Source organism: Colias croceus, chromosome 6 (assembly GCF_905220415.1).
Source record: "Colias croceus chromosome 6, ilColCroc2.1".
Taxonomy (NCBI): Eukaryota; Metazoa; Arthropoda; class Insecta; order Lepidoptera; family Pieridae; genus Colias; species Colias croceus.
In genome coordinates, this window is record NC_059542.1 from 8,831,515 (window position 1) to 8,856,522 (window position 25,008).

General features: G+C 31.0%; 2 protein-coding genes across 2 annotated transcripts in view; one reads left to right on the plus strand and one right to left on the minus strand.

Moving 5' to 3' along the window:
• Positions 1 to 834: 834 nt before the first annotated feature.
• LOC123692819 (elongation of very long chain fatty acids protein 1-like) lies at positions 835 to 8,086 on the minus strand. Its single transcript, XM_045637613.1, has 5 exons — positions 7,927 to 8,086; positions 7,285 to 7,472; positions 2,976 to 3,044; positions 1,708 to 2,007; positions 835 to 1,081 (listed from the first exon to the last, which is right to left on the minus strand). Exons 1-5 carry the CDS (start codon positions 7,982 to 7,984, stop codon positions 863 to 865), a joined length of 834 nt encoding a protein of 277 aa, XP_045493569.1. The 5' UTR covers positions 7,985 to 8,086; the 3' UTR covers positions 835 to 862.
• Positions 8,087 to 15,726: 7,640 nt separating this feature from the next.
• Positions 15,727 to 25,008, plus strand: part of LOC123692640 (elongation of very long chain fatty acids protein 7-like) — a 49,088-nt gene continuing 39,806 nt past the window's right edge. Inside the window, exon 1 of the mRNA XM_045637405.1 lies at positions 15,727 to 15,821. The gene's annotated coding sequence lies outside the window, so the exon portion shown is untranslated. The remainder of the gene's footprint in view (positions 15,822 to 25,008) is intronic.

Consider the following 25,008-nt stretch of genomic DNA (forward strand, 5'->3'; position numbering starts at 1 on the left):
TCTTTTAGTATGTATTTTTTGTAATATTATTATATAACGTCCGCCCACAAAAACGAGGCACAATAATGATGAATTTAGTCATTTTTCAGTTGCATAATATGCGATCATCGGGTAGCGAGCAAATATCTTACTAGTATTCTACTCGAGTATCGTACCTATTCTAGAAGTATCGTAAATCGTAATGGGAGAAGGGCTTTAGTTATCGAGATTGTCGAGATCAAAACGTCGGTATCATAACGATTGACAATGTCAAAGAATAATTTGTTTTGACAACATTCGAATGTGTTGCAAAGAAATGATTTTCCAAATCCATGAAATCTATATTTTATTTATTGTTCATATATTTACGGAATTGAAATAATAATGTTATTAATTTAGATAAAAATGCATTACTACAAGGCTATTATTATATAAATATTTTGACGCATAACGGAAAGTTTTGTGAAGAATAAAAATTATAAACAAATATGTATCCATTGTATGCTTCCATCAAATTGGGGAGAGGTATTAAGCGACATCATTTTCATTGCTGAAGACGGGTCTATAAATTAGTTGTCGGTAATTACCGACTAATTTGTACAGACTACCGGTACAGGACTCTAGCACAGAATACTCAACAATAGCTAATGACTCTAGGGAGAGGGTTAATTATTAATTATATATTAGTCAAATATTTTTTTAATAAAGTTACTTAAGAAATATTTATAAGTTATGGTAGGTAGGTAACTTTCAATATATACATAAGCACAAATAATATTAATAGAATAGCTTCAAAAGTGACTAACTGATCAACAGTAGAAGGTAATTCCCGAAATTTGTAAGTCATAAAGCAAATTAGTGTTTAAACAAATTTCAGCTTTCTTTAATTACATTTAGATGCCATAGCATCTGTTAATATAACTTCTGGTGCAACATCACGTTTCTTCATTCTGTTCCCATAGCTTCGGAGATAAAAGTTTATAAACAGGAGGAAGAAGGAGCCGATGCTAAACAGGCAAAAGTAGTGGAATGCAGCTGGTATCGGGCATGGCGTCAACTTTTGTTGGTAATACAGGTTTGATATTACTAAGACGAATTGCATCTGAAACAAAAAAAATGTTGTAAACAATATTATGGTATAACACATTTCTTAGGATATATCAATTCATTTTGGCCACGGTCACGATTATGGAATTCATATTTGTCAAGACCATTTACTTATATTTTACAAAAATATTATCGTAAGGTAGAGCTAATTAATGTTTGTTATTTGTTAAAATGAAGGATGACCTTGTACTAAATATGCCTAAATAGCAAAATTTTGTCTAAATAAGTATATCTTTATCAAGATTGCGTATCTATGACAAAAACGAATACGGTCTACATCTTTTGATTCTCGGTCTTTCTAATGGGTTTCATCCTACTGTGATTTGTTTTTGTTTCAAACATTATCGGCCTTGGGGCCGTATTATACCATAGGCAAATTCATATTATGATCGCAATAACCAGCCACGGTTAATTATGGTATAATATGAAGTTGTCAGTTAGTTCAATTCACGGTGTAATCTATCTGGAAATGAGGTCATAATACGGCCCCAAGTCTACATTAGCAAAGTCAAAGATGAAAACGAAAATTCTATTTAATGAAAAAATAATACACTCCGTAACGTTAAACGTTTTCACTTTGCAATATATATTTACGTGTATTAATTCTGCAAATGTACTCACCAGTTGAACTTTCGTCACGTGTTTCTTCCACCATACAAATTTCGCATATTCCGGGCCCAACGAAGCCAGGCCATAGTACGTATACATAATCACATGGACGAAGCTGTTAATCAAACCCACTACCACGAAATGGTCACAAGGGTGGTACATATAATGGAACCAGGTCCAGGTCACCATGGCACTGTGGTGGTATACATGGAGGAAGGTCACCTGATTCTGCTTCTTGCGTAGTATGAAGAAGATTGTGTCAAGCAGGTCTATGTGTTTCGCTATGAAGTAGGGTAGAATGTCGACTATAACCTGCAATTGTATATTTTTATAATTATTAAATGCTTAAAAAAGCAAATTTTGGCATTAAATTTAATATTAGAACTAATAAATGTTTTTAATTTAAACGATATCTACAAATAAGAAGATACTTTTGCACGCCTTTATGAGCGAAATGCATGAGACGTAGAGCCATGGTAGAGCTGTTCGCGCCTTACGAAAATCAAGTGACTTTTTGAACTATTTTAAGGTTTTATCACAGTGTTTTATTAACAATAAATGCATAATAAAATTTGTAAATTGTAAATAATACAAAAATCAATCTCCATATCGAGTCGTAGGTAACTGTAAAAAGTAGGATAAGTTATTGTTTTGAACTAAACTATTGGACTTTAAGCTGTAATTTATATTTGATCTAAATAATAAATAGGTAATACTAAATATTTCTGGCACAATAGAATAGAGAGGTGAAGAATATTACAGAGTAAGGTCTTACATACTTATCCCTAATTCCTACTTATTTATTCTTTTAGGAAGTAGGTAATTGGATTCATTAAAAAACAATGGAAATAGGTAATATATTACAATATAAGGAAGAAACAGTGTTATGTAAATAATGTTTATATACCTACATTAAAAGTAAAATGTTGGCAAAGCATCGAATTGTAATGAAAATTTATTAAAATATATCCAACGTGTTTGTGAGTAGGTATTTATTTTAACTTCAGTGAAAAATATTCCTTTTAAATTTATGCCTCTTTTGTATAGCTTACTTTACATTATTGTTACTATGTATTATGGTGTACTTTACTTATAAAAATTTACGTTCATAACATACCTACCTGAAAAAATAATACCTAGGTTAGTTCATATTTATATATCCCTACGTATCGTAACTTCCTGTTTTATTATAATGGTGAATGGTGATACTTATAAATTATGATATATAATACACAATATACTTAAATACTTATTATTTATAACATTCACAGGATCCTCACCAATTTTAAATCATCTCCTCGTGGACATCTTGTCGTTATTACACCATGCTGCAGAATGTATTTTGCATACTGGAAAAAAATTACAGTTTATATTATAAAGTATTCATCAAAGTAAATAAAAATTCGCATTTTTGATGTAAATATTTATAGGATAGAAGATGTATTCTTCCTGATGAATTTCTTTAAAATATTTTCAGCCAAAATGACGCTTGCTTTTTCGTCATATAAAATTTAATTATTGGAATTTATTACAAACTAGCTGTGCCCCGCTGTTTTAGCCGCATTGCTCCTGTTGGTTTTAGCGTGATGATATTAAGCCTTCCTGGATAAATGAGCTATCTAACACCGAAAGAATTTTTCAAATCGGACCAGTAGTTACTGAGATTAGCGCTATCAAACAAACAAACTATTCAGCTTTATAATATTAGTAAGATGTGTTTTTCATGACAAAGAGACATAATAGATATACCTACATATATGTAACCTTCCTTATCCCATACCCCTAGAATTAATTATTTGAAGTAAAAAACAAATTTCGTTTCTTATGAGAATGTGTGGATAGTCATGCTGATGATAGTCAGTATTTTTCTCGTAAATTTACTAGTAATATCATATTATGATCGTAATAACCAGCCATGATTTCTTGTGGTACCTATTATATGAATTATTTGCCAGTCAGTTCAATTCTCGGCGTAAACTGACTGGGAATAAGAGGTCATACGGCGATAGAATTTATTTTTATGACGACTAGAATCAACACTTAATTGTATACTCTAATTGGGCTGCATTATATTATTATATTAGGCACATAAAATGAAAACATATGAAGTCTAGAAATAACTACTAAAACGATTGTATGTAAAAATGTTTAATTTAATAGACGTAGGTACCTAATCTATATACATAAAATAAATCTGTAGAAGGGTCAATTCTGTACATTCAAAATATTGAAAAAATAAATAGCAGGGGGTGTTACTGAATCGATACCAAACCCAAATATGTCATTAAAAAATTTTTTGTCTGTCTGTCTGTATGTGAAGGCATCACGTGAAAACTAACGGTTCAATTTCGATGAAACTTGGTACAATTATACCTTATATTCCTGGGCATAAAATAGGATACTTTTTTTCCAGGAAAAATATGTAGAAAAAAAAATAATTTTTCATAATTTTTCCGCGCGCACGGAGTCGCGGGCGGAAGCTAGTAGTAAATAATATGTAACGTCGTATTGGATAAAAATTGTTTGTTAATTTGCGGTTATTTTAATAACCTTATTAAAATTTTCATACTAATTCTTTATTTTTTATGGTAATATAATCGTATTACGCATTCTTAATTCGTAATATTTAACGGGAATTTTTAATAAATTATTTCTAATCATTGTTTTCTTCCACATCATAATGAATTACGTAGTTATACATAACTGAAAAATTGTAAAATATATCCGGTCATCATAGTTATTGTATGCAAATTATGAAATAATAGATTAAAATGTTATAACTGTATAATAAATCTCTTCAATGTATAATATATAAATTAAAGTATATAATTTTTATGGACATTAATTTGATTTTACTCTTTATTTATATACTAGCTTCCGCCCGCGACTCCGTCCGGATGGTTTATTTCTCCATTTTGAGTAACTCTGACAATGATATCTTATTTAAATATCTATTGGACCCAAATACGGCTAGGCCTATAATAATACGCAACGTGTGTTCGCGGTTCTACAGAACAACGTCTATGGATATAACTGAAAAATTAAGATAAATTTTTTTTCTACGTATTTTTCCAGGATAAAAAGTATCCTACTTTACGCCCATCGAAATCGAACAGTTAGTTTTCACGTGATGTCCTCACATACAGACAGACAGACAGACAGACAGATAAATTTTTTTTTATCTCATATTTGGGTTTGGTATCGATCCAGTAACACATACATGTGTTGCTACATATTTTTTCAATATTTTCAATGTACAGCATTATCCCTTCTACAGATTTATTATATGTATACTTGGGTAGATTTTACTCGACGTGGTTTAAATATTGAACTGCAGGCTATTTTTATTACCCATAGCCCTATTAAACATTCTTGGAAAAGTACTTGAAAAAATTGTAAACTACAGACTGACATCTTATTTAGACAAATTCCAACTTCTTTCAGATAATCAATTCGGATTTAAAAAAACAAATCTACAGAACATGCTATCTCCCTACTTACCAATCTTATATCTTCACATGTAGAAAATAAAGAATGTTGCATAGCCGTATTCTTAGACCTGGCTAAAGCATTCGATACAATATCACTTGGACTTCTCACAAAGAAACTGGAGCAAATTGGAGTTAGAGACACATCGTTAAACTGGTTTAAGAGCTACTTAACTGATCGCAGACAATGCATAAAAATTAATAGTAATCTTAGTTCTGAACTTAAAATAGAATTCGGTGTTCCACAGGGAAGTGTTCTCGGCCCCACACTCTTTATCATTTACATTAATGATATACTCAAAATTACTTTGGAAAATGCCCATATAATTGCTTACGCTGACGACACTGCTGTTCTTTTTCATGGTAAAGATTGGGAACATGCACAGAATATTACAGAACTTGGACTTTTAACCATAGTAGAAGCACTGAATAAAAATTTGCTCACCTTAAATTCTAAAAAACTAAATTCTTGTCTTTTTCAAAATCCACCCGCCCCAATCCTTTACTAAACCAGACTATTAAACTACATTCTTGCACCAACCTAAACACAACTCACTCTACATGCAATTGTACTAACATCGAGTACATTCCGTTTATAAAGTACTTAGGCGTTACTTTAGACAGCAATTTAAACTATAGTCAACATATAACAGAGGTATCAGTAAAAATAAGAAAAGTCATATTCATTATGAAGAAACTCCGCAACTGTACCCCCATTACCATTTTAAGACAAGTTTACATATCTCTCTGTCAATCCGTAATAAATTACAGCATTTCGATCTGGGGAAGCGCCGCCAAATCTCACCTTCTGCAGTTGGAGAGAGCTCAACGTGCACTAATTAAAGTAACTCTGAAAAAGCCTTTCCGCTTTCCAACGAACGAACTGTATCGGGAGTTCAAAGTTCATCGAGTTCGTCAACTATACGTACTATCAGCAGTTAACCTAACGCATAAATCTGTTTCTTCACGCCCCGATTACGAGGAACTACTAAGGAAAAGAAAATTTAGAATCCCACTTCCTGCATATAACTCAAAAATAGCTAGACGAAGTCCATCGTACTCACTTATCCATACCTACAATAATGTCTGTAAAACGAAATCACTGAAATATTGTAACATGCACAAATGCAACAAAATAATGAAATCTTGGCTTCATGAACTATCCTACAGCGATACCGAAGACCTGGTTTAAACATAATAACTTAAACTAATACAATAAGGATAAATTTTATTCTGGCTAGTTTTCAGAATATAAAAGGTACTCATTTACTGTAATATAAGATTAAAGTATTGATCACACTCACAAACATAAACACACTCACTACCACTCTCACACACCACCACACACACACACTTCCACACACACACAATACTCACCCTCACACACAACCCTATTACTCCTAACTCCACATTTGTTAGATAAATACGTTTTTTTCCTATTCTAATGACGATGTGTTCCTATGTAATTCAACATAAATGTATACCGTTTCTGAGATCCAAGACACAGGCAACAGCCTAGTTTGGATCTCCAGTAACACTGTATGTTCTATACTTTTGGTTAATAAAGATTTTTATTATTATTATTTTTTTTTTTTTTTTTATACAGTGTGGACATTTTCGATGGGCCCTGGAGGGAAAGTACTCAAAATACTAAAGATAGCGAATTTTGATGAAAGGAAACATTCCTTTTTTTTTAAAAGAAATAGAACTGCATTTAAAGATTTTTGAAAATTTACTTGCATCGACCGGGAATAGAATTAACTAAAAATGAAAAAATTGAAATTTGTTATTTTATTCTTAAGATCGACTCAAACAATATTAAAGATAATTAATGTATAATTATTGTATAAAATATTATAATTATGATATAATAATATTATATAGTAATATATACATATAATATATCATCTGTATTATATGGAGTAGAAGTATTTATCCATCCACTAGTTCAAATAACACTAACTAAATAAGTCCTAACCATAGTTTTTCACGACATTCTTTAAATCATTTAAACGTAGATTTTAATGTAGAGTAACGTATCCTTAAAAGTAACTTACAAAATAAACGCCTGCATGACATGAAAAGTAATTTTTATACTCACAAGAATGACGATATACATCGAGGAAGCGACTTGTAACGTATTGTATATGGACAGCAAACGGTTGAGTTGGTAAGCCTGTCGATTTTTCATTAACCGAGGTAAAATCTTTAATACTAATGCCAAATAAATAATAAGAACCAAACTCAGAGCTCCTACTGTTTCACTGAATGTCCATGTCTGTATTGATTCTGAAAATTAAATAGGAGTTACAAAAAATGTTAAATTTATACGCCTACAAAATTTCCAATCGTCGTTTTTGCTAAATTGCCTAAGGATATAAAAATAGCCAAATAAAGTAAGGTAAGAAACAATGACATTATATCTAAAAGTATACTTTTAAATGTAAATCCATAAGTATTTATAACTATGATATTAATAATAGTAGTTAATTGAAATTCAATCATTGAATAGCTTGAAATTAATGAATGCTAATCATAAACCTTACACCTTTTAAAACGAAAAAAAAAAAAAACAGTAAGGAATGTTTATTAATTTATTTAACGCTGAAATTAATATATCAACACAGTTCATAGGTACATCCATAATCAAATAAATTTAGTTTACGTTAAAAGAGTAAATTTTTAGCCCTTGATATAACTTTGTCGAACAAAGCAGTATTATTCAAATACATATTTTGCTTACCTAATTGCTTTTCTTCTTTCCCTAACTCTTCAGATATTAATTCTAATTTACTATCCATTTTAGTGTCTAAATAATTTAATATAACACAAAAACATTCGTTTGTCACCACATGTTACAGAGTTTTGTTAAATTAGACAAACAAGAATTCAATTTATATGTATCACAAAATTGGGTCTTTGAAGACAGTATCTAATTTATATGCGCCTAATTACACTGCAACTGTAAGCATCGCTCGACCTATATCCATACAAAGATATTTGAATTATTTAATTTAGATTTAAGCTGAATAATCAGTAACGTTATTTGTGTGGAGGTATGTTCGTTGTCTAGGCTGTCGTTGTTTTATCCATTTCACATATTCCGATAACTATCTGGACTTTTTGTCTCTACAAGCTCTCTGTCTTCACAAATTTAGCCACACATTTGCTTTGTCAAGAAACTGAGTCATTACGACTAAAATATTAATATTATCTTAGTTGTTTTCTACAGGTATTTTGTTAAAGCCTAGTGTTTTGATAGAGGAGAAACGCATTGTGGATATGATGATTTTTTTTCATATAGAAAAATACCATAATATAACAGTGCGTAAGTATGAAATTATGTGATTTTCATATTCTATTCGACAAATTATATTATTACAATTGACATAAATTGGTTCGGTCGGATTTTTTCTTTTTATTTGTCTCGTAAAATATATTTTTTCTGAAATTTCACGATTCACGCCGATATAAATATTTGCTATATTTGCTGGGCAGGATAAAGCAAATTTTACTTAATTAAATCATTATATAATATGGAAATTACGTTCACTCATCATAACCTAACTAAAATTTTCAAAATGCTACAATGTTGATGTTGATATAGGTCAGGATCATGAATAATTTGTGTTTATTATTAAAAGGTCACAAGTTTAAATATCTTTACAGAAGTTGAGGAAGCATAATGTGCTGTATCGCTTCGCATTCGTATAGAAAAGGTTCGTGTGAGGAATATTTGACAATTAGATATGTACCTAATTCTCAAAAATGTAAGCTGATGCTAAAGAACAGAAAGGTATGGCCAAATTGATGAACAGGCCTATATATTTTACAACTTTAGGCGAAACCGGACTGAGGTAGAAGAAGATGTTACCCTACTTTATGAAATGCTACTAGTTAAGTAATTTACAAAAATCTTATTTTGTAAATTTTTAAAATTACAAAACCCCTATTGCCAAGTCGACACTCTTCGATCTTAAGATTTCTGTTTTAGTTCTAAATAAATTTACGCTACAATAATTTTTATTGTTATTTAATACCTAAATGCGAAACTTTCGCAAACAATTACGATCATTACGGTTGCGGTATAGCCTCGGATTCATCTAATAAATTCTCAGAAGTGTGAATTAAGAAACGTATATTCCACATAATGACAGACGTTTTGACTGTTTCGCGTCAATCAGTGTTATTGTTGGCTAATTGTTGCGCATCGCCACAAAAAGAGATTTGTAACATTTCAGCTGACACTTGAGACTAGTAAGGCTGTATTTCCATCAGTGATGTGCGAGGATGTCTAGCTGTGCTGTGGTAATGTGTGGCGGTTTTCACGAGGGAACTTTGTGGTGCGATTATGCGTTAAAAAGCTGTGAAATGTCTTTGATTGCTCAACATCATGGATATTAGGGTGCTTATCCACTAATAATGTGGGAGAAAAGAACCAATCATATCGCTTTTGAAGTTTAAAGCGTTTAGCTTTTGAAGCGATACTATTGATTATTTACAAACACATTCCTCGCTACACATCCTCGCACATTATTGATGGAAAAGCACCCTTATTATGTGTAAGAGCAAACGTTCCTCGCACACATCCCTCGCTTATTTTGTATGCACAAAAATCTAGCGCCGCTGAGTCGTTCCACCATAGCTGTTCTGACCAAGGCAAGCTTAATGAAGCAATACTATTGGTTCTTTACAAAATCACCCTTCGCTTCGCATCCTCGCATATCTCTGGTGGAAACGCAGCCTAAGTATATATGCTTGAGACAGTGTCCTCGCTAGCTCTAGTGTCGATACCTGAACAAATACAATGTTTGTCTCGATGTTTGACTAATTTATGTTTATCTAGTATTATTATGTATGCGTCTGTTTAATTGTGTTTGTGTGCAAATAATGTGTGCTCATTCCCGCTATTTTATTTACATCAATTGTTCGTACAATAACAGTAGCTAATGCATGTGTTAACCGTAACTTATTTATTTTGTGTAATATAAAACATTATTATTTACAATTTTTTGTCGTAACTAACCTGACTTTATAATATAATATTCAATTAAAATTTCTAGCATTTTACTCAAGTAACTACCTATATGGATTGGATTATGGAATATTTTGTCATCGCAGCTGCTAAAATATGCATACTATAATTCTGTTTGTTTGTGACTGATAAAATAGTATCTATTGACCGCATATAAATGTGTTAATTATGTTTATGAGGTGAACAATACTAACTTGGTGACACAACTCTTAGCCCGAACAAGTACTATTATAGTGTAGCCGGCCGAGCTCTTAGAAGATATGATATATCTATGCTTATATTACATTATCTTTATGTACTAATATGATAGTGCAACCTTGTTAGAAACTACTGGTTCAAATTAAACCACTATCCTTTCGTAAGTGGCTTTTATCGAAGATATAATAATATATGTAATATCTTGCTACGGCTGTAGTGGTACATCAATGTTGTAAAAATCGATGTTGATGAAATGACGATGTTGGTAAAAATCAATGTCGTCTTTAATATGGGTTAATCTTAAATAAAAATACTATTTATGTATGTACATTCATGTATTACATAGTTACACGACCGCCTGCTAAGGGAGTTTTTTACTAATGTCATGTGTTTGAGTAACAATAATTTTAATTATTAAAATTCCTCAACAAGTTGACACGTAGATGTCATTTTTATCATCAAAAATAAGTTATTTCTTCAGTTTTTTTTGCAAAATGTTTTTATTTTTTTGCATTTCATAATCGCTCATTATATTAAAAATAAAAAAAAACATACCAACAAAACTCAAATTTAATAATGCATTGTGAAATTTAAGGTATAACCACACAAGGTCATAATTTCTTTTGTTATCGTCAAGGCTGCAATCACATTTCCTTTTCGGCTCGTTAGATAGTGGACTTGTGTAAGATTTTATATGCAACATTAGGAACAATTTCAACGCATCATATCATGAATTGCGTATAATGGGTTTATGGCTAAGTCATAATTTAGTAATTAAATCCTATGTATGATGTATGTTTCTCAATTTACAATTGCATTATTTTTCTTCATCTTAAAACAGTAGTCATCTGTTCACTGAAAGTAATTATAAAAATTAAAAATTAAAAAGGCACAGTACTCACCATTTTTTAAGTCAGACAGAGACTTTGCAGCATATGGAAAAACTAAAACGGAACTATTCTGGGACATCGGTGACGTTTACTCCTTATGCTTGTGCCTTATGCTCATAATACTACGTCATAGGTCCTATACCTACACATGGCAGTATAATTTGGAATTTCTATTATATTTTGTATATTTTATCTTACTTGGAACTGTTTCTGAACAACACATTACTGTACAAAAGGTCAAAAGAAGGTAAGGACGTATCTGGAGAACCTGTAGCCAAATACTTACACTGTATTACATTGAATCCCTATTGAACAAGCATTGCATCCTCTAATTTGTTTATTCTAGAACATCAGTAAGCCCTCTATTAGCACCGATGCGTAGCTTCTTATTGCGATACCGAACTTGCGACATGTCCCCAGTATCTTTCGAAACCGGTCCCTTAGCGTGACGTATGACCTAAGTGAATTATCACTAGCCTGTCAGCTACCCATGATAGTACCTTTTATTGCATATGTAGTTTGAAGCTTGCGTATCAAGGAAATACGCAGCTAATATTGAATGGTGGCACAATTCTTTATTCTTATTTGGAAATCCTTGAGAATAGCATGTCGCCACCAACGGTAAATTGGTAGTACAGATGTTGTTTATGTAATAACTCAATTATCACAGATGCTATCTTACATTTTTGCATTATTGCCTTAAATGAATTAACCTACCGAACACAACTTAACCTGATGTAGAGCAATCATCAGAAACTTTCTGTATGTTTTATGTACGTTATTATGTTTGTTCCTATGAGGTATTCTTTTTTTTATGTCAGAGCAAGCAAAGGGGCAGGTGGACCACCTGATGTTAAGTGGTCACCACCGCCCATAAAAACTTGTAAAACTAAAAGTGTTGCAGGTGCTTAGCCGGCCTTTTATGGACAAATAAGCTCTTTTCTCGAAGGCCCCAATGTCGAATCTTCTTAAATCTTCTTAATCAAATCTTCTTAACTTAACTTCGTGTTACGTGGTGTTACTTCTTTACTTCAAAATAACTTAACATATCATAGAGCCATGTGCTATAGTAATTGAAGGAAAAATGTTCCTTGTCATTTTAATTAATGGATCTGTAAACGAGATGAATTGTGTACTTTGAAAGTAAAGAAATGAAAATAAAACTACAATGAGAGGCCTACGTTAAATAAAATTTCCGGATAATATAAATTTTGTCTGACTATGTGGGAAGACAAGATAATATGATATTACGAAGTCGCAGGCATCAGCTAGTTAAACATGATATAATGATAATGATGATTAAGGTTCTTTTTTATTAATCCTCATTCCATAAAACATATTATTTATATACAATTAATTTGTAATTACACAACGTGTCAATCCAATGCCTTTGCGATGTAAGTAAACAATTTATCATAGCATTATTAATATTTTATTATTTAGATAATTAAATCCGCTGACGCTATCTGTATAGTTTCATTTATTTTAATCTACAGTGAATAAAAGTAATGATGATGTTTTTATAGCTATATAATTATATCTTTTATTTGGTATCTATATACTTTATGCATGCTTATAACATTGGGTAATTAATTATTTGTAAGATTAAGTGTTAAAAACTTTGTAGAAGGTCTAAAATAAAGATAATTGCGCTGAAAATGGGAAATTTCAGAAAACTGACAACTTAACATCATGACCTCGTTATGTTGTTACGCATCCCTTAGCATCGGAGCTTGATTTTCCACCGTAAGCGTAAGTCTATCACGGTGCATTTACATCAAACAAACATAGAGTTAGATTAGTTAGATTGATTTTAAGCAATAAGCCGCCAATAAGCAATTTACAATAGTAAACTTTCCAAGATTATGTTCATTTCTTTTTTCAATTCTTGATAAATGTACAATGAAGTATCATAAATTAATAAAAATAGAGCTAGAGCGAGAGCAAGAGCAACAGCATTATTTCATGATCTTTTAGTGTAAACGCAAACTCGTTTTCAGTATTTTTAACCGACTTCAAAAAAAAGGAGGAGGTTATCAATTCGGCCGGTATATTTTTTTTTTTATGTATGTACACCGATTACTCCGAGGTTTCTGAACCGATTTACGTGATTCTTTTTTTGTTCGATGCGGGATGGTGTCGAATTGGTCCCATAAAAATTTTATTCGGATAGGCCCAGTAGTTTTTATTTAATGAGCATTTTTGTCTGTAGGTATTTGTAAATTTTGCAAGTGCAAGTTTGAAGTCGGTTGTTTTTAACGCAGTTATCACTTGTTCTGTATAAGAACATTGCATAGAATCTTTCGAAAGCACTAAGAACAACGAAATAATGCTCTACGCCCGTTTATACTTAAATAATTTGACATGGTGGGGTTAGAATGAGAATTCTCTCGTTTGATGTAAATGCACCGTCAGACCATCAAACTATGAGTGTGAAAAATCACTCCTCGAAGTTGGCTAGTCTCTGTCGTGCTAGAATTTTAGATTTTTGGTCTGTCTCTATAACTTTTAACTAGATTCAACAATTAATTAATTTTATACTTATAATTATAAATAATAAACAGTTTAAAATGACTAGACCGAAAATTTTGGTCATTTTAATATACTTAGAATAAAATAAACAAAAAGGATGAACAATGACTGTTGTCATAAGTATAAAGTATAAATTTAGACAAAATCGAATAGTGTATCTTTAAAGTGCAGTAAAATAACATAATGCATGGCCCATTTTAAAGGGTCTGATAAAGCAATTATATGCTTAACCATTAAGACGAATACATTTTTGAAGTTATACTTCTTTTGGCGCGATGGAGAAAAATGATGAGAGTGAATTTTTACGATGCGCGCGCACACCGACACCTAAATTTAACAGCATGAAGTTAGTTCTAGGTGGTATGAAAATTCATAACTTTGTTCAAGTTGTATATTCTAGTATTTTTTTCCATACGCCAAAGAAGTATAACTTCTAAAGCGTGTACATAAGTACACACACTCTTTTTTTACATGATGAATGATGATACATTATTTGCATTAACTGCACTTATAATGTGTTTGTATTACAATGCTTTATAACAATTTCAAGTTAAAATCACGAACGCGCGATTCTAGTAGAGCACGAGCGGTAAAACCGTCGTCAAACAATCACATTATACATCAAAGTTATCTATTGCGTCTTTATGTTCGCGATAAACTCTAAAACTACTTTATCGATTTTCATTTGGTTTTCATTAATGGATAGTTAGTTCTCGAGGAAGATTTTAGTATATAATTTGTTAAGTTTTAAAGCACGCGGGCGAAGCTATGGGCGGAATGCTAGTAAAAGCTAAAAGTCTATCTGTCTGTCTACTGAATACAGGTAAGAACGATGCTGAGCCATCAAAATTAAAAATATAAGGTACCTAATAAATGTGTTTAAAAATTAACTTATAACCTGTGAATCACAATAAATCATTTAAATTTGAATTTGAACTGTCATATATACTCGAAAGCTTCGCATCGCGTATTCTTAGTTGTACTGAAAAAATTGTAGGTACTGAATTCGTTTAGTTTGTCTTTAAAAATGAACACAACTCGTTTCTTCGGTCATGAAGGTGTATATCGAATGTCATTAGATTATAATAAACATCTTGTGTGTTCTTACTTTAATATTGTTTTTATTTCATTTTTAAATAAAATATTAAAGTAATGACCGGTTTCGATGCATTATATCATCAGGCAGTGAAGTGTGTGCAGTTTATTTTTATGTAAGTATAATCTTATAGTTTTTAATGCATTTCCATAAAGAAATATGCCTTGTAAAGTATACTTTGTGTCTAATGCATTTGTCTGCTCTACAAAAGGATATTTTTCGCAATTCTCGTATAAGTTTGGGCGGGCATCATGGTGGTGAATTTCAGGAGCAAAAGATTGACTTTCCGGTTCTTTAATCATTGCCTGGTCGGTGGTCCCATAGGAAATTTTATAAACATTTTCTATCATTTTTGAAAAATGATATAAATCTATGCAAAAGGTTCTTTTAAATACTTTTTAGATGCAGGAGGGACTCAATTGAGGAATCCATCAGGGTTCTGTATTAATTGTACTACTTTTAATGCTATAAAATTATTATATATCACACGCAAGGACAGTGATAGGTAATGACGTTGAAGGTAAAGTATTCAGTGGACGTCGCGATCGACAATAATATCTATTTAAAAATATATGTCTGAAGTTAAATAAATAAAAATAAGAAGCAGTTTAACAGCTAGCATTTAAACAATATTTTTAAGAGCTGAATTTACTCACTCTTTGGAATGTTCCAGAAATCGTGCAACGATTTAGATTATCAAGATTAGGTTATGGTCGAATTTTAAAAATTCATGGCTGAAAAATGTCCCTAAAATTTACAATCACTATTAAGACACCACCACACAGGGTTGTGAAATCGTTCGGCCGGTCCGCTGGCGGTTCAGTAGTGAGCGAGCGTTGGCAGCATTTGCTTTGTGCCGAGCGCAGGAACCTTCTGACGACCTTGAGGTGAGTGTGGCAACGTCTTAAACTTAACCTTGAAATTTTGTAATATTTCGCTTTTATCGCGCAGTGATATTAAATTATTTCGTTCCACTATGGTCGTACTATATATGAATACATTATAATCCGGTTAATACACTTATAGGATATCAATGTGTCATCTTCAGTCTGTTTGCGGCCGGTTAGGGTCAGAACGTGGTTTTGTTTTTATAGTGTGTAGTCATCGGAGATAATGCTAGAACTAACAATGGTATTAATTGGATGCGGTGGTGTGTATCTATTAAGGCGAAATAGAAGGGATGCGGCGATTTAGCAATCACGTGTGTTGCCGGTTGGAGTATGCAATGTTTACCTTTTGTGTATCAACGATCAGGTGGGGCAATGTTTAAACCACGTGGATATAAGTACCTATATATCACATACATATATTATATTAGTATTCACAATTCGTTTAAAATCATTACCATAACATTCATTATTATGACATGTCTCCCGCTTGCATTTTCATGGAATATAGGTACTTTATTTTATTTAAAGCATTTATATTAAGAAATATTTTTGTAAAAATTTACTTACTTATGTCACTGTTTGTTTGTTTGCTATCAGATTTTATAAAGTGGCGATCGCGGAGCTCTATGTTTTTGTTTCTCTTTTTACGACGAAATATTCACTAAAAATAATGCAGATAACTTGTACCTTAATAGTTTTGATTTTTTTACTTATAACTGACTACAAATCATTAAAAATTAATGAGACTTGAGTTGAGAATTGATAGATTAAAACACATTGCAAAAATATGTTTCACTATAAACGTCGTAGGAAGGAAAACGCACAATATTCAAATAACCTAAACCATTTTAAATATCAAAAATAATTTGCAATTAACAAATAAATTTTAATTATATTAAAAGCTTATTTTTATCTATTAACATTTTGACGAAATAGCTGATTCTGGAATCGTTGACTATGCGCAGATAGGTAATTGAATACGAAATATTTCTTTTAACTGCAATCTAAGTTCTAACCCTTTCTTTCGTCGACTCTTTCTACATCGTGCATGCATTATTTTACTATTTAGATAAATTTACACCCAATGCTAACTCTACTACTGTATCTCAATAATTTCTCACATAGACTATAGAACTTAGCTTTATTACGTTTATATTTAAATCAATTATTTCGAGAAATAATAAGAGTAATATAATATATTTTATATAATGCGGTTAATTGAAGCGGGTAGTAGAGCTACAAACTTATTTATGAGTGTTCAGAAAAGCTTATGAATCCGTATTAAAAATTGATTAATAAAATATGTGATAATACCTGTACCTTGATAACACTTCGATACAAAAATGCTGTATCTGGTTTTTCTTGTTTTTGACGTAAACGCGATTCTACCTTAAGTAACCTATTGATTCATAGTACAATAGAACATTATTTTTTATATCAGCATTTAGTCAGACATTTAGACAGACCCATAAAAATAATAAGAAAAAATGTTAATACCAAAAAGCAAGGAACCTAACTGGTATACCTAAAGTTGGAAATTTTGAAAAAACTTCATTTTGGCGGCAAGAGATGAAACATGTGCCAATCGATAGTACATCAAAATACAAATAGGAAATACTCTTTGGTAAAATGTCGTAATTGATACGGTTTCGGAATAAATAAGGGTTAAAAAAAAATATTTTTTTTTTCAGTTTTTTGAATTATTTGTTACTTCTTACACTTAAAGGTTAAAACAAAGCATATAAAACTTCTAATTTGTAAAAAAAGGGTTTTAAAATGTTGCATTACTATCTAAACCAAAGTAATAAACCAACTTTGGGCTAGGGGTAGGGATACGCACGTGCGGTGCGTCACTTATTACAAATTAGAAGTTGTATATGCTTTGTCTTAACGTTTAAGTGTAAGAAGTAACAAATAATTCAAAAAACTAAAAAGAAAATTTTTTTTTTAAACTCTTATTTATTCCGAAACCGTATCAATTACGACATTTTACCAAAGAGTATTTCCTATTTGTATTTTGATGTACTATCGATTGGCACATGTTTCATCTCTTGCCGCCAAAATGACTTTTTTTTTTATCGCAAATTGGTAGGTATACCAGGCTTCATACTAAAATGTCCCATGCTATTTTGCACGTGTATCTCAAATCTGTATTTATAACTATACTAGCGGTGCACCGTGGTTTTACCTGTATTGCTCTGCTCCTGTTGGTCTTAGCGTCAACAAACTCTTCAGCGTTTTAAATTTTAGCATAACTTTATTTACGTCGTATACGTATTTAATGTCCCACTATTGGTATATTACTAAGCGTGAAGGAACTTGTAGTTTGCAATACACTGATCACTTAAAAAATACTTAAACAACAAAATTACGTCAAAAATTTTTTGCTACATTTTTCCTGAAAATCCATGTTTTCTCTAGATAAGCGCAGCCGGTATATACCGCTTCTCTAATATGAGCTTTTTGTCCATGGAAACATAATCTTAAACGATAGCTCACGTGTTGGTGGCAAAGTTGTGCGGGTTGCTTGTTATGGGTGTACACTTAGAGTTTTAAGAATTCATCTATTTTAAAAAAAATGCGTCTGGAATTTTATAAGTATTTTTTACGTACTCAGCGTTTGCAAAACTATAACCTCCTTTGTGCTTAGTATACTAACAGTGGAACACCCTGTATATATACGTATTTGTTTTGTTTCATACACTTTTACAGGAAAATGCCACGAGAAAAAAGTGTATAAGAAAAACTTCAAAATACTTATGTAATGGAAATAATAATATGTCTACAAATATTATACAATTGCATTGTCATCGCCGTTTATTTAAACACGTCAATTTCAAAATTCAACAATGCTAAATAAAATACAATGTATGTACATAAAATATTATGTAAATGTTCGGATGATCTATCAGTAATTGTATTTTTTTGTTTAAATTTTAATGTTTATCTTTTGAGTGGATTTGTATCGTTTAAATTTACTGAATTATTTGTCTTAATACAAATAATTCAGTAAATTTAAACGATTTTAATTTATCAATATTATTTACATTTTTGAAATTTATTTATCCATTGTATTGTTAGGTATTTATATTTTCATTTGGATATTTAAATATCAAAATAATTTTCCTTGTTTATATTTTATTTTAATAATTTTAATACCAAATTGAAATAAAAATCCGATTTGAAATTGTGATGCATTCACCTACGTTAAATACCTACGTTTAAATAAGGATATATTTCAATAGTCTACTAATCAGAAGAAAGAAAATAATTATTAAAATTAATTTACCCTCAAAAATATATGAAGCAAGCACATAAAAAAAAATAAGCAAAGCCCGAGTCGGACTTGTACACCAAGGCCTCCGATCAAACCATTTTTTTACTAAGTTGTGACTTTAAAATTTACGTTTTTAGCAATTGATAATTGCAAAGGCGTTGCTTCTTACCAAATTTCAAAGCTCTGTATTCACGGCAAGTACCCTGTAGGTTTTGATTCGCTAGCGAATGTCGAAATTTGCGAAAATTCGCAACATAAACGGCTGCATCTTTTGATTGCATTTGCTTATGAGCAAATTTTTCTTTTCGTAAAATTGTGACAGGATAGGAAAATATCTTTATCAGTAAGGTTAAGGTGGAGGATTCATATTCATAATAAACTACTTAATTTTGTTGCAATTTTATTATATGACATTATCGAGGTCCACATTATTAAAATACTAGCACATTTGTTAGACCTTAAACCTGATATGACCGAGAACTCACACGTTGTTTAACGTGAGTGATTATCCGGCTATTAGATGATTTAACAATTAGTGTTTCAATGCATTGTACAAGCCTTTAACTGAAGTTCATGTTTAATTTCTTTTGATAATATGTAAACAAATGATTACACATGTTTTTTTTAGATATCGCCAAGATGATTGTCATTCTTCTTATTCTAATTAAATATCAATAATTTTTTTACCACTCAGAATAAAAAAAAAATACCTTCGCCTGGCTCTATTTTACGCCTTTATTCTAGTCTACGGGATATTAAACGACTCTAACTACGACTATGTCCCCAGAAGTAGTATATATTAATATTGTAACGTACGAAAAGAATACGATTTCTTTTTCATAAAAACTTAAACTCTTCTATATTTTATTTTAGTAGGTTACAAGTAAATTGAATCGAATCTATTGAACTGTTAATCGTTCTTATTTCATAATTATTATTATCAAAATAATTGATTTTTCATGTAATCTATAAATATATAAAAATGAAACCCGTTTCGCGTTGTCACGGCATCACGTGTGAACGGCTGAACCGATTGCGATAATTCTTCTTTTATTACATTCCTTGAAGTACGAGGATGGTTCTTATGTAGAAAAAACGTAAATATGTACCACGGGCGAAGCAAGGCCCAGGGGCGGACCGCTAGAATATAGATAATAAAATAAACCTTAGTAATTTAAATAACACAGACCGAATACAATAGTTAAAATCGTATATTTATCTAATCTTGAAACATTACCATTTAATGTAATTATATGATAATTGCTATATCCGCTGTTTCTATTATGATAATTATCTAGGGTCGGAAACACAACAAAGTGCATCTGAACGTTTACATAGATTAACCTAGGTTATCTATGATTGTGTTATTCTAGTGTTTGCCTACGATTTCGCCTGTAGTCAGCACAGGCAAAAAAGTTATCAAGCTTTAGAATACACATATCTTTCTTAATATATATAAATCTCGTGTCACAATGTTTGTCGTCAACGGACCACTTAACCGATTATAATAAAATTCGCACACCATTTGCAGTTTGATTTGATCCAACTTGAGAGATAGGATAGTTTAAATCTCAAATCGTTTTAGAGAAAGCGGGCGAAGCCGCGGGCGGTAAGCTAGTAATTATATATGTATACTAAGCCTTAAGTACGAAAATGGGGCATGGGGAAGGCACTATTTAGTAATCTGATTATAGTTAATAACTGCGTTAAAACAAAACTTCATTTAAACTATCTGAATAAATTTTTAAATGTATTGAAATTATTTTACACATAGGTATATAATTATTATATTGTATATGCAGATATGTATATATATATATATATATCAATCAATCACCCTTTCTCTCTTTCTTTATACAGTCGAAACTACGACAAATAGCGACTTGTCTTATGAATTGTACAATACATTAGTAACAATGCGTTCATAAAATCAAGACAGACATTATGTAACTAAAAGATTTCATAAAATAAATTATTAAACAAGACGCTATATTTATATTTTTAGTATAGATATATTTGCTTGTCTGAACATAAACCTTATTCTATGAAAATTAATTACTTTTTGAAAGGTTTTTCTCACGTTTCTCTTTACACCCTTTGGTAAAACCTTGTCTCTTTTGGATATAGGAAAAATGTATATAAATAAAAAACATATTAAATAAAGCTTAGGCATTACCTCGTTTATACTCCTTAAAATAAAATGAGCCTGGATGAAAGCAAAAAATGTTATTACCAAAGTATAGGCGTGATGAATAGGTAGGTAATTTAATAAATTATGTTTTACGACTATAAAGATGGCCACTCACCATACTTGTGAAGTTATAGAAATTTTGATACCGATATAAAGTCAAAATTAAAAGATTAGTACAATTTTTCTCTGCTATTAATTCTAATGGGATAGAGTAATTAAATTTTGAATGAGTAAAATACGAATTTTGTAATTTTTAATTTTATCGAAGTAATATTTATTCGTCTTTTCGTATTTCTTTGATATCAGCAACACTTATTTATATAAATTTGTCATTTAAATAATTATATAATATGTTTACGAATACAGTAATTAGATGCGACTGGATTGTTATAATAGATTACTAGAACTATTGAGCGGAACGTTTATGGCCAGCTTTCAATTGTCGTTACAAATTGCAATAGTTATGTTGTTAGAAATAAGCAATCCTTCTGACCTTAACGTGAACTTTGAATAATTTAGCAATTCATTCCTATATCCTTTCTTCCTTTCAAATCTATACCAAAATTTTAAATGCGAAATTATGTTTTTTGGTTGTTTTTCTTTCATGTCGTAATGAAGTGATTTGATAATATGATTTTTGTATCAAGATGAGAAGGTGAGAAAGACATATACGTTACATATTACGCGGTGAAAAATCTCATTCCGATTGGAAATTCCTTTGCACCGTGGCTATAACCAGGGGCGGAAAGTATATTATAAGTGTAATATTTCGGCACACAATTATTTAACTTCGTTTATTTTCCCCGACTCTTTGAAACATTAATTTGTGTTGACTTTAATCTTTTACGACTAAATTATGTGAAACTAGGTTCCCCGCGGCTTCGCCCGCGCAGTCAAAGAAAAACCCACATAGTTCCCGTCCCCGTGGGATTTCCGGCATTGTGTCATTTTCCCGGGATAAAAAGTAGCATAAGTCCTTTCTCGGGTATCAAAATATCTCCATACTGAATTTCAAGAGAGAATTTGAAAATTGGTTCAGTAGTTTAGGCGTGATTGAGTAACAGACAGACAGACAGAGTTACTTTCGCATTTATAATACCTATTAGTGTGGATTTAATCAAATTTGTCAATGTAGGTAATATTTGCAAAATGCTATATTCAATCGATTTGTAAAATACTTTTGTTGTTCCTTATTACTAATACATTTTAATTTATATCGTACACATTTAATCTTGGATTGTTAATTGTGAAATCGATACAATAGACGCCAAAATTGAAATCGGACTCGTAGTTATTATTACTGTAATAATAACTATTTTACGCAACTTTGTCTTGTACATGTCTGTCATTTGGCAAAAATAATAAGATAATTTGGTATTGTTTTTAGCTTTGCATGTATGTAATGATCGCTAGGATGTTTCGTTATTATAATCAACTAAATTATTTAGACTTGCAAGATATCTAGGTAATGATATGTTTTAAAAATAGCCATATTAAATGTCGCTGTCTTTTTTGAAGCCTAGAATTTTATAAAAGGTATTTAATATTAGATGTGGAATTTTGGCTCATAACACAAAAATTCAAATCCATATCACTCTAATCCATGTCACAATTCCGTATATAAGAATATAGTAAGTAAAGTATATAACAGAATGAAATTGATCCAGTAGCGAGTTATTTTGTAAAAATTGCAAAGAGCTCAATTTCATTAAGACAGCGTGTTGTACATTTATTCAACATTGATAAATGCAAATCAATCAATGATATAATTATTCATACAGTATTTAGATTTATAAATATTTAATTGAAAATAATACTTATAAATAATAAATAGTAAGTACAACAACAGTACGTACAAATCTACAAAAGTACGAATTTTTATATTCACATTGTGGTGAGTGAGTAAGTTTGGTTTATTGTAAATAGTGTTTTCTTGTGTGGATTGATAATTTTAACAAATTCGGGGCTTGTTTAAATTATTAGGAGTAAACATATTAGTGATTAAAGGAAATTTGAAAAAAACATAGTATTTGCAAGTAAACTATGTATAATTTGGATTTTCTATACATTCAAAGATCTGACTCTAAAGTCAGCCTCTCAAATCTTTGAATCGAAAGTAACTAATAAATTATTTGTCGCTGCTTCGCTAGCGTTAAAAACAAACTTTCATCTCCTATTTTGTCCTCTTGGGGGTAGAATTGATCAAAATCTGTTCTTAGCGGATGCCTACGTCCTAACATCTACCTCTATGCCAAATTTCAGCCCGATCCGTCCATTGGTTTGGGCTGTGCGTGTATAGATCACTATGTCAGTCAGTTACCTTTGAGTTATTATAATATATTTAGCGGTCCAGAAATTGCAAATTGTTAACGAAATATAAATATAAGACACAACCTCGAATTTAAAATAACTCGAAATTATATTTTAGTAATAAGATTTTTCATTTTATTATTTTTACAGCATTAAATAATTAATAATTTTTGGCAAATGTTTTTGTTTTTTGTAATGCATGGTAATTCCGAAATAAATCTTATGTTTTATTATTAACCTAAATTAACTCAAGTGGATCAGGATTATGAACTAAGTTTGTTTTATAAACTAGAACAACGTTTCAAAAAAATAACGTTATCATTTTTTGTGCACTACACGTTATATAAAATGTATTATGTATATTATTCTCGATATTATACATCATAGAGACTGAATAGTGTTGTATCGAATTCAATAGGACGTACGGGGTCACTAACCTCCAAACTATAGAGTTTATAAGTCAATGCCAATCTACAGGTTGCATGCCATTCTGTAATATTAATTCCTCAGCATTAGCAAGTCTTGTTCTTCACATTTTGTCTTGACAAACATACTATAAAATTAACAACTGTAATTCTACATTACGACATATGAACTCAAATATCATCAAATAACCTTCTATTAACCAAACTGCACTAACAATGTGTCGCCATATTTGCGACATATCGACACTTCACAGAGAGCATGCAAATTTTGGCATCTCCCTTTTGTAGTTATGACTTTTAATTTTTCTCGTGATTCAAATTAAAAGTGGCTTGAAAAAGGCTAAAGGCTTCGGAAGCGATGTAATTGTTGTAATGTTTTCTCGGTATGTAACGTATTATCCATTACCAAATTCGATACTATTCTAATTAATTATTATAAACATCGTATTTAATAATTGTAAAGCTTAATTTAATCATTATTCTATTTAATAGTTTCAATCAAAGCGTTCTTTTAAAATAACTACGTAAATCCTATTATCTCTTTACGTCTCTACTATCAAACATTACTTCTTATAGAACATTCTGGACATTTCGCACAATCAACCCTCCAAATCTTCAGTTAATTACGCGGAATTACGCAAAGGATGTCATGTTTCACCGGCTCATTGTGACCCGTATAATCTTGATCGTATAACCACGTGTTATCGACCTTGACATACGACAATCAGACGTTGGACGTTCAATGGTAGCACGTATCATTTCTCAATGTATTTGCATGGTTCTATGACAATATTTGACAACCTTCATGGCGTAGAAAAGCCGCCACGGTCAGCGACTTACCCAATATTTGTTTTAATGATGATTGTATTAAAATCTTTTACGCTTTGGTAAACGATGAAATGCAGCCTTGAAAATAAATTCAGTATGAATTTAGGCTACGTGGGTGAATTACGATTAAGACTAGCCAATAGACATTTACAT